A 14,070-nucleotide genomic window follows, 5' to 3' on the forward strand; every position below is an offset into this window, starting at 1 on the left:
CACCACTCAGGCAGGTGTGGAACACATTGTGTGCGGAAGAAACACATCTGTGTCACTTGTCATGGTGAAAACGAAATTAATATAATATCGAAAATGTTTTATAAAACACATACTATAGCTCTGGTTCTGTGTACTGATTGATCAATACAATGTTTCAGCTAAAATACTTAAAAAATAGTACATTTAGTGTGCAACTCCCATAGCACTGTTAGCTGTCCACCGTCAACTTTCTTAAAGATTTGTAATGAAATTGTAAACAATAACAGAATGGATTAGGTATACTGTCATTATTTATGACTTTATTATAGATTTACTGGATGGATGGATGGATGGAAGTTCCTTCATTGAATTCAATACATGAAACTAAGATAAGCAGTCAACGTATAATCATATCCCGAAAGCCAATCAACAAACAAACTGAGATAGGACTGAGATATGGAAAAATAAACTCTGTATGGAAGATAGGAGAGAAATGAGAGCTGAGAAAATTAAAATTGTGGGATGTTGTTGTTGAAGTGGCCCCTCGGATGCACCCGGGATGGTGGGAAGGAGGGAGAGGCTCTCTCGCCAGTCGCAAGTCATTTTTGCAGCACTGTGATTAAATCAGTGGAAATTAATGCGGTCACCCTCTCGTTGGGAATCAGCATCTTTGGACCGCAGATTTAAGAGGGAGAGGAACCCTCCAGGGCTGAACGTCAGCACGCCAGCCAGACTTTTAAATCACCACTGTGTCACGCAGCACAGGGACCGAGACGGCCCACGGTCAAGCAGACAGATCAAAGAGCCGTGATATACGCTCATATGCATATGCAAGTATTACATGCACATTAAAAAGTCAGCGGGTCAATAATTTTTATTGTAACGTCACACCAGTGCAAAATGAGCTTGATATAAGACCTAAGCATCTGTATTAGCCAATGAAGGATGTTAAATGGGTTCAAGTGAGAATGCAAGTGGCGTTTTTGATGTCTAAAACCACTCAAGCACAGGAACCGGTTTAGACTTTGGCAGGTCAGGAATCGTTTTAAGCATAATGGGGCTTGATCAAGCATAAAACACACTTTTGCACCTCATAACATTGAGGGTGATAAAGGCTTCTTGAAACGGCATCTTCGAGGAGGAGAAAGAAGCGTCTACGAGTTCATAAAGGTGTCACACAGAAGAACTCTTTCAAACGATAAACACAGATCAGGTGATGATGAGTTCAAGGTGAAGTAACTGGCGATCATGAATGGGAAAAGTTTAAAATGAAGTGTCAAGAACTGACTGTACACACAATAGTAGTGATGTGAAAGATGTGAAAAATCGCAGGCAGAAGGTTTAAAAGAAGTGTCCAAATGCTTGAATTCACTGTTCTGAGGATTAAAACAAAAATATGAGCCACCGCTTTCTACAGTTCAAAGAACAAACAACATTTACTTAGAAGGAGTTTTTCTGTATTTTTCGGAATAAACGATTCACCCCCAAACAGCCTGAAACTTTTTGAACGTCATGCTGTCGCACTTAAAGAGCACGATTAAAACTCCCAGCATGATTGTTTTTAAGAGCTGGCCATCCAAGCATTGGATAGGTAAAGTTAGCTTTCGCCCGCCCTGACCATATGGCACTTCAGAGGCTTATTAACAAGCTGAGGCTCCTGTTTGTATGTGCTTAGGTTGAATATTAATTTCCCAGCAGCTCAGCAAAGTGTGATGTTGGCCAAAAACAGCAAGTGCTGAAGGTTTGAACTGCTTGCTTTAGCGTTTAGTTGAAGCGCAGCCGGCCGTGGTGTTGTCATTACGAGTTTACATCTCGGCCAGCCATATGAATTAAGAGCAAGTGGCCACCTTGGCTCAAAGTGCAGTGATAAATTAACCTGCCCACTCTGGACAACACTGCTGCTGCATACGGCGCCCATCACTTAGATTCCATTAGGTTAATCATGCATAATAATAACACATAGGCCAGTATGATAAATCACCCATCGCCTTGGAAACTTGAGGAGGATGGGATTGGGGAGGATGGGTGATTCGGCATCTTTCTAGAGGGGTGGTGTAGAAGGGGAGGAGAGCCGAGAAAAGAAACAATAGGAAAGAGAAAGCGCAATAAGAACAGCCCGAGCGAGTGAACCCTGCTGTTTGACAAGGAATCTTTGATTGATTCTGAGTTTCTGTACCACAACAAAGAAGATCAAAAACAAGAGCGCACTAGGAGACTTTCCTTTTCCATAAGCCTCTCCTCAAGATTCTGACAACACGAGGTCAGACAGGGGAACGTTATCATCCTCAGAGCGTTCTGAAAATTGTCAAACCTTTTAATACAAGCACTTTGAAAGCCCTAATTATGAGAAAAAAACTTTGTAACTCAATAGTGAATTACATACAGATATTTCTGGTAACACTTTAGTTTAGGGTGCAATTCTGAATATTAACTAGTTGCTTATTAACATACATATTCCTAGGATATTGGCTGTTTATTGGCTGGTACTTATTACACGGCTCTGTGGAATGCTTGATTCTGATTGGTCAATCGAGGAATCCAGCGGTAGGTTTTTCCTCGATAACAACCGCTGAAAACAGATAACATCATCCGGGATACTTAAAGGTATAGCGGAGGATCTTTCCAAATTTTAGATAAGACCCGCCCTCTCCACTTTTTGAAAAGTTTGATTGATTCACCAGAATGATTGACAATTAGGAGGACCAATAGTTTAGACTACCCACCAGGAAGTAAAACATCCTCCGCTATACCTTTAAGTCGCTATATGCTTGCTTGGAATTTTTTTCCCTCGTGGAAGTTTTGCGTATGGTAAGCTAATAAAATATCAAAAATCTATATTTTGTGTAGTTATTTAATTATGCCATCCAGTATTGTGGCCTCGCTCTCTCGTTTCATACAAACGCAGCTGCTGCCATTTTGCGACTATTGCTTTGTACACTGTTGGATTATAAAATAAAGCACATATTAATGTCTTATTCTGCATGACCATATTCTAGATCCCTTAATCCCACCCAATACCTATACTTAACAACTACCTTACAAACTATTAATAAGCAGTAATTAAGAGGTTATTGAGGCAAAAGTCATAGTTAATAGTAAGTATTGGACTCTAATCTGAAGTGTGACCAAATATTTATATAAATATATGTATTTTTTTTAATTGTGTGCCACATTCAAAGATATTCCACCTCATTTTTTTCAATCCCTGATAAAGCATAGATTCTCATAGCCCGGTTACTCATGATGCTGGTGATGAAAAATGGATGACATTAACAAGTGTTACAGTACAATCAATTTATCTTATCCGAATAGAACAGCTACAGTATGCTGAAGGAATCAGAATACGGGCGTTTATTAATGGCCTTCAGGCTCAGATATATAAATAGGAGAGAGATAACAGAGCATATACATCACACTGACGTCTCAGGCACACGTCCACACACATTGGTGAAAAATGACAGCGTGTCATTTTGAGCGATTGCAGGCCAAAACGCAAGAATCACAAAACATTTCTAATGTTGAGGGGCCGCTTCATCATCCAGGATGACTACAATCAAAGACAGGCGGATTTTCTATCATACGAGGAACCTACATGTGAAGACATATCCGGGGTCCACCATCAACAACCTCTTCAGCAGAAGTATTCTTTTCACATCTATAAATGCAATAATCAGTTTCTACTAGTAGCTGTCATTACATTGTTAAAAGATTGCTGTATGTTTGAGCTTCCCAATCAACCTGACACTGCAACATTGGTACAACCAATGGTGTGAGTCAGAGGTGGGATTATCTGTTTATTCAACCTATGATGAATGGAGCAGGTTTTGGGAAAGTGTTTTTTTGTGTGTGTGTGTGTGTGTGCAATTTTCCAGTGTGGTGACACAAGTGCTACAGAAAATAAACACTTCAACCTGTAAAACTGTAGATAAAAACAGAATGAAATTGTGACGACACTTATATTGTGGACAGAAACATCCATTTTATGTCTAAAAGTGCTTTCCTACGAAAGTCTCTTCGTAAGCGCATGCAAATCGATGGGGCACAAGTAACCACCCACCTCAACCAATTCTCTGTTGGCCACTTACCGTGTATGTGATCACTGCCAGCATGCCAATCAAGGTGAGCGAGCTGATGGAGAACGACAGGGCGGCCAGGCCATCTGCAAGACAGAGGGGAAATTTATTTATGACATGGGCCAAATGTAGAGCTCTGTTAAGTTTTGGTCATACGCCAGATATTCAGAGCAGTTCTTGCCCCCAGGGAAATTTCTCAATGCACCTCATCTTCTCTCCACTCTCACTATCATTTCTCTCAACCTGCTCTTACCCTGACATAGTTACTGAAAGGTCAGCTAAGTTTTTGCCCTCTAAATTTTATTAGTCACAATGACATGTTGAAAATATATAAAGGACATTCAGTGAAGTTATTCAATTTTTTTTAGTAGTCGATATCAATACCAGTAAAATTTCAAAATTCTTGATATTCTGCAAACCAAATATGCAACTGAACATGCTTAATTTAAAATTAAAATATTGATATAACATTTTAATTATTTTATTAAACTTAAATTGTATACATTTATAGCTTAAGCTTTAAATAAATGTAATTAAATTAAGTAAAAAATGCTATAAAAAAGTAAATAATCTGTAATAGGACAGAATAAATACACAAATGACAAGAAATGCAACAAATAAAAAAGTAAGGCTGCAAGTTTACAAAATTGTCAAATTGTCAAGTCTTAAGTCAACATTGAAAATGAAACTGGGAGGGGAGGATACAAAAGCAATAAAATGTCAAATAAAACGACTTGAATTAATTTGAAAATCATCACAAATCAATTTGTCCGTGACTGTCGTTGTTCAAACTTATTTTGTTACATGTTGAATATATATATATATATATATATATATATATATATATATATAATGTGTGCTGTAAACGACAAAAAAAGCTTTATCGTGTAAAGGCTAGCCTACAAGCCTCACCGGAAACTCAATGAAATAACAACAAAACAGAGATCTTTCAGATATTTCAATTATCAGGCGCACACCTGTATGGCTTGACTGCTTTTAGTATGGACCTGTAACAAAGTACATTTGACATTTTGTGAATCACCAGTCCTCAAAATACAGGACGAAACATGGAGCCGAGAGAGTAAAAATGAATGAAAAGAGGAAAGGGCATGATGCCAGCTGTCAGATCTGAAGCCAGCTGAGGCAGATTTATGGGAAGTGACCGCCACAGCACTTCCTGTTAGGATCCCACCTGTCATAGGGAGCGAGAGAGTTGAACACTCACAAACTCACGCGATTTTGCCCATTTCCTCTAGTTCGGAGCTATGGCCCAGCGGAGCAAAACACAGCATCCTGGCAGCCCTGAGCCCAGAAAGCCCCCGTCTGCCTGCAGCCTACCTCAATTGAATGCAACCTACTGTTCTCTGTTTATTTTCCTCAGGAGCTGCTTTACATCACTCATGAAATGACTTCTTTCCATTTTGTCGAACCACATGAAGTCTAAGAACTGTTTGCTGCGCCACCCACCACGTTCCGTACACAAAAAGCCCCAAGACACAAAAGCCGTCGAGAAGAAATGAAGATGATTACACTCCTGCTTCCTAATGTAGCAAACGGAAGAATATAAAAAGGAGAGACGCTTTGATGTCTGATGGCTGAAATGAGCATTTACATCTGAATAGGTGTTTCCCTTTGTGATGTCCCCGCTTTTGTTAAGTGGCGAAGGCGCGATGCCGGAGACAATGGCGTTCGTGTTTGGTACGGAAAGCGGCTCTGTTTATGAACTCCTCACAATGCAGGGGGACCTGCGTTTTCTGTCGCTTCCCCGGAAGACTTTCTAAGGGATTGGACAGAGAATATATTGTTTGTTATCTGCGGCGGCTCTACAGCTGCTCTAGCGCCTGATTCCTCGGCACTCGGAGAGAGTGGAGGCCCTTATCTCGACATGCACGGAGCTCCTCGGGCTTATGCACGCGGAGGAGACCGCTGCCACTGAGAAGTGTATATTAAAGAGCTCTTAGCTGAGGTATTCACAACATGAGCTTACTATGATAACCTCGTGGAGATGGAAAGCAGCTTGCTGAAGCTAACCCACTCACTAGATTCTGGATTACTGCAAAAGAGAAAGTGCGCCGCTCCCAAACAATTATTCATAGAAATATGGTCAAACAAAAGTGGAGCAAACCACTTTGATTGAGAGAGATTTTATTTATTTTTATCTTATTTGAAGTGTATAAAAAAAAAGAAAAAAAGTTTTGAGCTCAATATGCTAGGTCTATATATATAATATGTAGCTACTCTTGCTTGGCCATAGAGGAAAAAGCAAGGTAGTTTTCATCAAGTTTCTTCATCACCTGACAATAAATATTTCACAGACTTTTTTACGTTAGTGCAATGACAAATTAAAGCAGTTATTTTATTTTAGAAGCAAACATGTATTCGCAAAATCTAGTTTTTTTTACGAGTAATATGTAAATATGTGTCAATTTGGTGGCTATAAAAAAATCTTACACAAGAGGGCAACAGAGTTCATCGCATGTAAGGTAATTTGTCACATTTTATTAAAACACATTTAAAGGGGAACTATGCAGTTTTTTCAGCTTAATGTACCTTAACTGAATAGCTTCGCAGTCATTTGAATGGTTATATGACTTTTTTCGGGTTGAATGGTGGCCGTCTCGCTTCCCCCAGCGCCTTTGAGCGGAAAAACCACCCTTGCAACTTTGGGCCGACGGACAGCGTCAGGAAGTATCGCATGATATCAGGTCTTGCGATGTAACGAATTGCTTTACGGCACTGCACACATTCATTTATATATTAGCCTTCTGTGTATCGTACATGCCTCAGTGGACACGGCTCCGTGCGTTCGCCGGCTTCTTTGAAAACAAATGCACGTGACCAGAGGGAGAAGATGGGAGGGGAGAGTCGCCAATGAGTTTTTACGACAGTGTTGTCAAATATCTATTCTGAAGCTGTAGGGGGAGCTCTATAGAGAAACCTGCGAGCAAAAAGTGAGAAAACAGCAAAGAAATTGCCAAAACTGCATAGCGCCGCTTTAAGTGTTTTAAATGTTTTACAAGTTTTAATTACAAGATTTGTTGGTCATAATATATATATATTTTATATGTTACTTTTTACATCCTTGTTTTATTCAATTGTTTTCTAAGTGTTTTACAGCTTAATGTTCAGTTAAAGGAGAACTCTGTAACTCTAGCGAACTCTAGTCACTTCTTCGCTGATTTTCCCTTTTGTTGTCGCATGTTTTCCCCACGAGCTCCCCCTACAGCTGTGGGGGGGCGTATATTTCACAACACAGTCGTAAAAAACTCACTTGCGGCGGCCTCCTCCTCCTCGCTACCGCTGCTCATGTGCGTTTGTTTTGATCGGAGCAAGCCAACTGTATCGCGTGGAGCTATGTCTACCGAGGTGAGTAATCTGGTAATACATCATACATGCGTGTGTGTTTATGTCGAATTGCCGTAAAGCAATTTGTGTTTCGCGCTCGTTCTCGTTCTAGTTCTCGCTTCTCACGAGACTTCTAATTTCACTTTGCCGGGACGGCAGTGCGCAAGTTGCAAGGTTGGTTTTCCGCCTGGGAACGCTGGGGGGAGCGGGGAAAGTCACCAATATCACCAGAACAGGTTGTTTAACCATCCAAATGATTTCTAGACAGTTTTATTAAGTAAAAAAAGTTACCAAGTTCTCCTTTAAGGTAGCCTATGTCTAAAGAAATTGACTTAAAAAATAAACCTACACTAAAAAAAAAGTTACTGGAGTAATGATTGTCACAACTATTTTACATTATCGCTCTCTATGTTTTATTGAATTTATTTTTACAGGTCTACCATTATTATTATTATGTTTTAAATGACTACATTGAGAAAACGACTAAAAAAAATCAATTAAAAAAAGGTTGTATGTTCCAGTATGTTATTTTTCTCAAAACACGAGGTAATAAAACATTGTTAAGTTGGTAAATGGATCTGATTCTGTGTAAAAATAATGAACGTGAGAGCGCAAACATGTGAACGGCCCCTAAAGCAGCTCAGATTAAGTCTGTTATCGTGGCGATATGCAATATCATTGCAGCACCAAAGGACCATATACAAGTATTAATATTTATACAATACAACTATTATGGCATTATATGTGTTAAACAGGAATACATAGTAATAATGTTATCTCATGGGCACAGTATGCAGTAACGTTCCCTGCCCTTCCTCTCTCATCTCCATCACATTCTCTTTCTTCTCGCAGTCTCCCAAAGCTGAGCTTTGATTGATACAGTCTTTGCAAACTGATTGTTTCTGTTACTCGTTTAATAGTTTTGTCCTCAACAGTGGTTTGGTTAAGCTACTTACATCTCGAAGGCCAGACTCGCACTTTAAGACCGTTAACTGAAAGCGTGTCGTAAAGCGTCGCGCTCGGCTCGCACCTTTCTGTGAATATAAGCCCAAAATCCTACCGTGATTTGATTTTTTATAAAAATGTTTCACCTTGCCTGGGAAAACAAGCGAGCGTTACGACGGCGTCGCTCTCTATTTGGGCGCACTTTTCGCGCATCTACATTTAAAATAACGAACGTGAGAGCGCAAACATGTGAACGGCCCCTAAAGCAGCTTATCGTGGCGATATGCAATATCATAGCAGCACCAAAGTAGAGTTAACATTAGGCAATTATTTCACAACCTTCATTATACACTTCGAAAAAATACCGAGGACCTCAATGGTGTGTGCGGCCCTGCCTACATCCGCTCTATAAAAGTCCTGCGATATAGACAGCATTTCTATAAAGCTACTGATACATACGACAAACCAGAAAGAATCAAACAATTTATCACTGATATGGAATAAGAAAATAGCATGATTACAATAACATCAGACTTTTTTTAACTGTCATTATGAAATGTATTATAATTATAATTGTACAATAGCTCGAATTAATATAAAATAATGTTCATTTCTAAATACTGTATGCGCTAAACAATGATGCACATAAAAAAAAAAACACTTGATTTATTTTTAATCTAATTCCCTGACATTCCCCGCTTCTGATTTGCAGACACACTGAGGGGGCGGGGCATTACGTAAACAACGACAAACGAAAAGGCCAATCATTTCGGCAAGAACGCGAGTATTTTGCATATGTCTCAGAATGCTTGTCACAACAGTAGTAAACCTTCTTAAAATGTACGTTTTTATTATTTTTTTATGTGCTCAAGATTTCTCATAAACAGCTCTGCTATATAACCAACTTGTTGTTTAACTTACAGCTCTTATCCTTAACTTTGCTTAACGTCATGCACATTGATAGCCAGTATCCGAACTATAAATATAGGTTGTCCTCACAGTAATATTGTGTTGTCTAGGGAAAAAAAAACACCAGACTGAACGACAATATTGGAACGACAAATTTATAAGCGTTTCAATTTTTGTTTTATGCACTTACATTTCAATTTTTTTTCCAATTATTTAAAATATCTTTATCAACTGTCATAAAACGGATTTACTGCTAAAAGCATGAAATTAGGAGGGATCAACTGATCTGATCGTTTGATTGATTTAAGCCAAATATTGTATAATATATGTTTGGTACCAATATTAAAATTCTGACTGTTATCAATAATTATACTCATGTTATCAGCCAATAAAGAATAAACAAATGATATTAAAATGTTATACAATATAGTCTAAATAAATAAACAAATAAAAGTAAAAAACTAAAATCAATAATTGTTTTTATGCTACAAGTTAATTTATGCATTACATCGTTTTAATGTTCAGTATGAAAAATAGATATTAATTTTGAGATGTGTTTTTAATGAATATTTTCAAAGATTAAAATAAATTAAATTAAATTAAACAATTGTTTTCCACACCCTTACAACAGATCTAACACCTTGCAATATGTAAACACCCTTACAATATAGATACTGGATTTATTTTTTTTGCTATTCTGGCTATCATTACAGACTAGCTCTATGTATGTCAAATTATGTCATCAAATCCAAATTAGATTCAGGGTAGCTGACGCCGGATGCCTTCTCGTCACACTACGTCGCGCTAGCTCCAATTTGAAATGTGACTCTCCGTGAAACACATTCGGCTCAGCGGGAAGGTAAATCAGAGAACAAGAGCTGTCTGAGTGGATACTGGGTTTGGGTCTTTGCTGCATAATTAAGAGGAGACTTTTCCCAAGCCCATGTCTGTGATAAGATCAGATCTCCAGCTGTCTACCCTTCTGCACGCTCCCTCGCTCTCTCGCCTGATTCTTACCTGCTAATGGGGAATTGGCTATTGCATTCAGGTTACATTTTACATATGTTTCATTCAGGGGAACCGACAACTGAACCGCCACATATCTGCGGAATCGGAATCGCAGACTCGTGATGACGCTTGGTTGAATTTGTCAGCTTGTCCTGCCTTGGAGCAAGATTCTCATTCGGCAGCCTAGGCTTCTCAGGGACATCATAACCCTGCTTATCTAACACATTGGGTCAGCTAGTTAATAATTTCACATGTGGAGTGGGGATGAGGAGCAGGGTACCAAGACCGTCAACCTCAAGCTCTGCTGCAGATTGTGACAAACAAGCCTGTTTCAACAGGGGCCTTTTTCTGATGTTCCTTCCACCAAGACTTTTTTTTGCTTGATTCCTATTCATTAGGCCAGGGCTGCTAGGAAAGGGCAATGACAGCTCTAAGACCCCCTCAGAGGAATCAGGCACTGTCTCAAAAAGCCACAGACTTCCTCCAGGCTATTGGATTAGGTTTTTTTTTTTTTTTTTTGTGGTGCCATTCCTGCCAGCTTGAGGGTCTTCAAGGAGTAAAAGTCACGACCCAACCAAACAAGGGAACATCTCTGAAGGAACACCATGATGTTGGAAACTCACACTTGCTTTCTTGGAGCAAAACAAACCTTGGCACAGAAAAAAAAAAGAAGACTTGTACTGGAAGGAAAAAGAGACATGTGACTTGTTATGTGACCTTCAAATGAGCCTTTAGAATATGATAAGATTGAAGGAAAGGCTCTGGAGAACATTGACACAAAAGTACTCAAAAATGGACACTAATATAGCTTGAAGGGAAATGAGAAAAACGTTAAAAAACTTTTTTGGAAAAGGGATGATTCCTCGTCCTCACCAGAGTGACAGCGCCAATGTTATTTTGTTAAGTTGTTTTAGTATCATTGATATTCTATTGTAGTTTTTGTTACAGTTTTGATTTGGTCTTTATTTTATTTTTTCTGTTGTCATTAAAGCGTTAGTAATTTTGTGTGTTTTTGTCATTTTCATTTTTTTTTTTTTTTTTTTTTTTGTCAATATAATTTTTTCATAATTTTTAGTTTTCATTTAGTTTGAGTTATTTTAGTTAAATTAAATGAAAATGAGAAATGTTGCCTTGGCAACTAGCTAAGTTTGAATTGTAGTTAATAATAACCCATAACAAAAACCCACGAATTTTCAATAATAACCCTGCATGAAAGCAGACACAAAAAAAAAGGAAAAAAAAGAAGAGGTGAATGTAAATGGCCACACAGAATCACATATAAAGTGCAGGTGCAAAGATGTGCCTGCCACTCCTGCTTCAAATGGAAGCCTTGATTGACACGTCAAAAGCAGCCGGCCTTTCCTTTTTTCCAAGACAGCAAATTTAGGTAGCACAATGAGGTCTGTTGACATTGACGAGGCTAAATGTCAATGCTGCCAAACCCACACATCACCTCTACTCGTGGCTCGGCAGCATCCGTCGCTCTCTAAAAAGCACCTGTCGTTTCGGTGTTGTGGCCCCGGAAGGCTTCAATAAAGCTTTTTTTTTTGTGCTGTTTTCTTTGCAAGTGTCAGTAAAACTGAGCTGCAATTTTATTCTACGGTACTTACGGCTACTGCCCAGCTCCTCGAACAGAAACTGCACCTTCTCCCACTGAGTGGAGTTCTGGTTGGGTGGAGATTCCAAGGGAACAAACGTCCTGAAACAGAGGTGTATACTTCTCAATCATAATGTCATTATTTATACACTACCGTTCAAAAGTTGTGGGTTGGTAATTTTTTTTTTTTTTTTAAATAAGTCTCTTGGTGAGCATAAGGCTGTAAAATAATATATAACAATAATATATAATTTATAAAAACAACAGTATCCACATACACACTGCGACTTAAAGGGATAGTTCTGTCATGACAACTCTCAGAGTGATTGGTATGGTAATGGGTATGACAATGTTGTATGTTTGGTCTTGGCGGAATAAATCTGCTATGCTGCTGCTGCTGCTGCTGCTGCGGAGTAAGTACGGGACTTGCTACTGCCAATACATACACGACACACTGCTGTGAGCAAGTAAGACATGCTGCTGCTGTACAATATAGAGTACACGAATTACCTGTATCAGATCTATACAGGTGGAGCTGGGGAAGGTCGAGGGTTTCTTAAAGCACACTGCACTGCTATGGCAAATGATAACCAAGTATTTGAAGGTTGAGCACGCAGGCTCAATAGCTACTGAAACAGCAGGAACCAATCAGCTGTGCCTTATAGAGAATGATGTGATTGCAAGCACGTTGAGTTAAAGGACCTATTAGCCTGTGCCATCTAGAGTTTCATGACAGAACTTTACCCTCAAGTTGTTCCAAACCTGTTTTCTTCAAAATATTTTCTTTTGTGTTAAGCAGAAGAAAGAAATTCACATAGGTTTGGAACAACTTGACGGTGAGCAAATGATGACAGAATTGTCATTTTTGGGTGAACTATCCCTTTAATATGGTCATAAAGCAAACACAGACTCTTCAATCAAATGTACAAACAAAGGATCAAATCAAATAGAATAGAATAATATGGAATTTTATAAAGCAAAAATGAATGATTTTCAAATATATTTTGGTTTCCAAAAAAGTCTGTTTTTATGGGTAAGTTGTGGGGGAACATCCAATGAAAGTTAAATTTCTAATTATCAATAAAATACATAATTTATCATGGGAAAAAGGCATGATTAGGCAAGATTTCCTCAAATGTATTGACAACTAATGGTTGAACTGAGAATTACAGTCCAAATTAAAAATATTGGAGAAGGTTTTTTTCCCTGCCAACTTTAGATTAGGGCTCACGCAGGTTGCCAGACTGATGACACGTAACAGGAATGAGTATAATTGACAATGGAAAGGCTCGAGTCTTACACTGTAAATTGATCAGCTAATGTATATGTTTGCAATGGTTTGATGGCTGAGGCTTTTTAGGTCAGGTAGAATATGTGATTTCTGACCCAGTTTGTTTGCTGGCTTACATTGCTGTGTTTTCCGCCAACTTGCAACCAGGGGTGTCAAAATACTATTGGGTAAATTGACAGTGGGCGGGATCTCAAAGAACAAAACAAAAATAGACATTCCGACACGGAACGCACATTTTCAAAGTAGAATAACTGGCTGTAGCATTGTTTTACAGAGACACAAGTATATGTACTTTGCATGTTTCTAAATCTCTGCAAACATGGTATTTTTTATGCTTTAGTACGGTAAAAAAAATTAGATAGAGCACCTGTAAGTGGAGTTACTTAGTGCACCTTGGCATAACCCAAAAGGCTAATTGTTTTCTTGTATATGTATGTATATTATGAGTGTGATTACTGTGAACTATCGTGTAGAGATCCATGTACTCAGCTCATGAGATGTATCGCCGCGAGCTTTAAAAGCAACCGAGGACACAGTATGCTCACATTCTGAGCAAATACCTGCAACACTAAGAAAGTGAGTCCTCTCCAATGAGGAGAACACTCACAAGATGAGATTGCATAAGCAAATACCTCAGGCTACAGCTGCTCAGAAAAAGAAAAAAAGAAGAAGAAAAAAAAAACATTTTAACCATAAGTTTCAGTTTTCAGACTCTTTCGCCTCATCAGTAATTTTATATATACTGTATATAAACATTTTAATAAAGAATGCACATGATGTTAATTATTATTATTAGTATTATTAAAGAGGTATTTTTAATACATCCATGTATAATAATAATAATAATAAAACACCATGTACACACTATAATTATATTTATATTTTTAAAAAAATCCTCATAAGAATAAGAATAATTTACATTA

The 14,070-nt window shown here is 38.4% G+C and overlaps 1 protein-coding gene across 1 annotated transcript in view; it reads right to left on the reverse strand.

Moving 5' to 3' along the window:
* Window positions 1-14,070, reverse strand: part of lmbrd1 (LMBR1 domain containing 1) — a 91,223-nt gene that overhangs the window by 46,507 nt on the left and 30,646 nt on the right. Inside the window, exons 6-7 of the mRNA XM_082154489.1 lie at window positions 11,870-11,958; window positions 4,065-4,138 (exon numbers count right to left, since the gene is read on the reverse strand). Coding sequence (XP_082010615.1) covers window positions 4,065-4,138; window positions 11,870-11,958 — 163 coding nt within the window. The remainder of the gene's footprint in view (window positions 1-4,064; window positions 4,139-11,869; window positions 11,959-14,070) is intronic.

The sequence above is a fragment of the Leuciscus leuciscus genome, assembly GCF_965113295.1.
Source record: "Leuciscus leuciscus genome assembly, chromosome: 22".
In the NCBI taxonomy this organism is placed as follows: domain Eukaryota; kingdom Metazoa; phylum Chordata; class Actinopteri; order Cypriniformes; family Leuciscidae; genus Leuciscus; species Leuciscus leuciscus.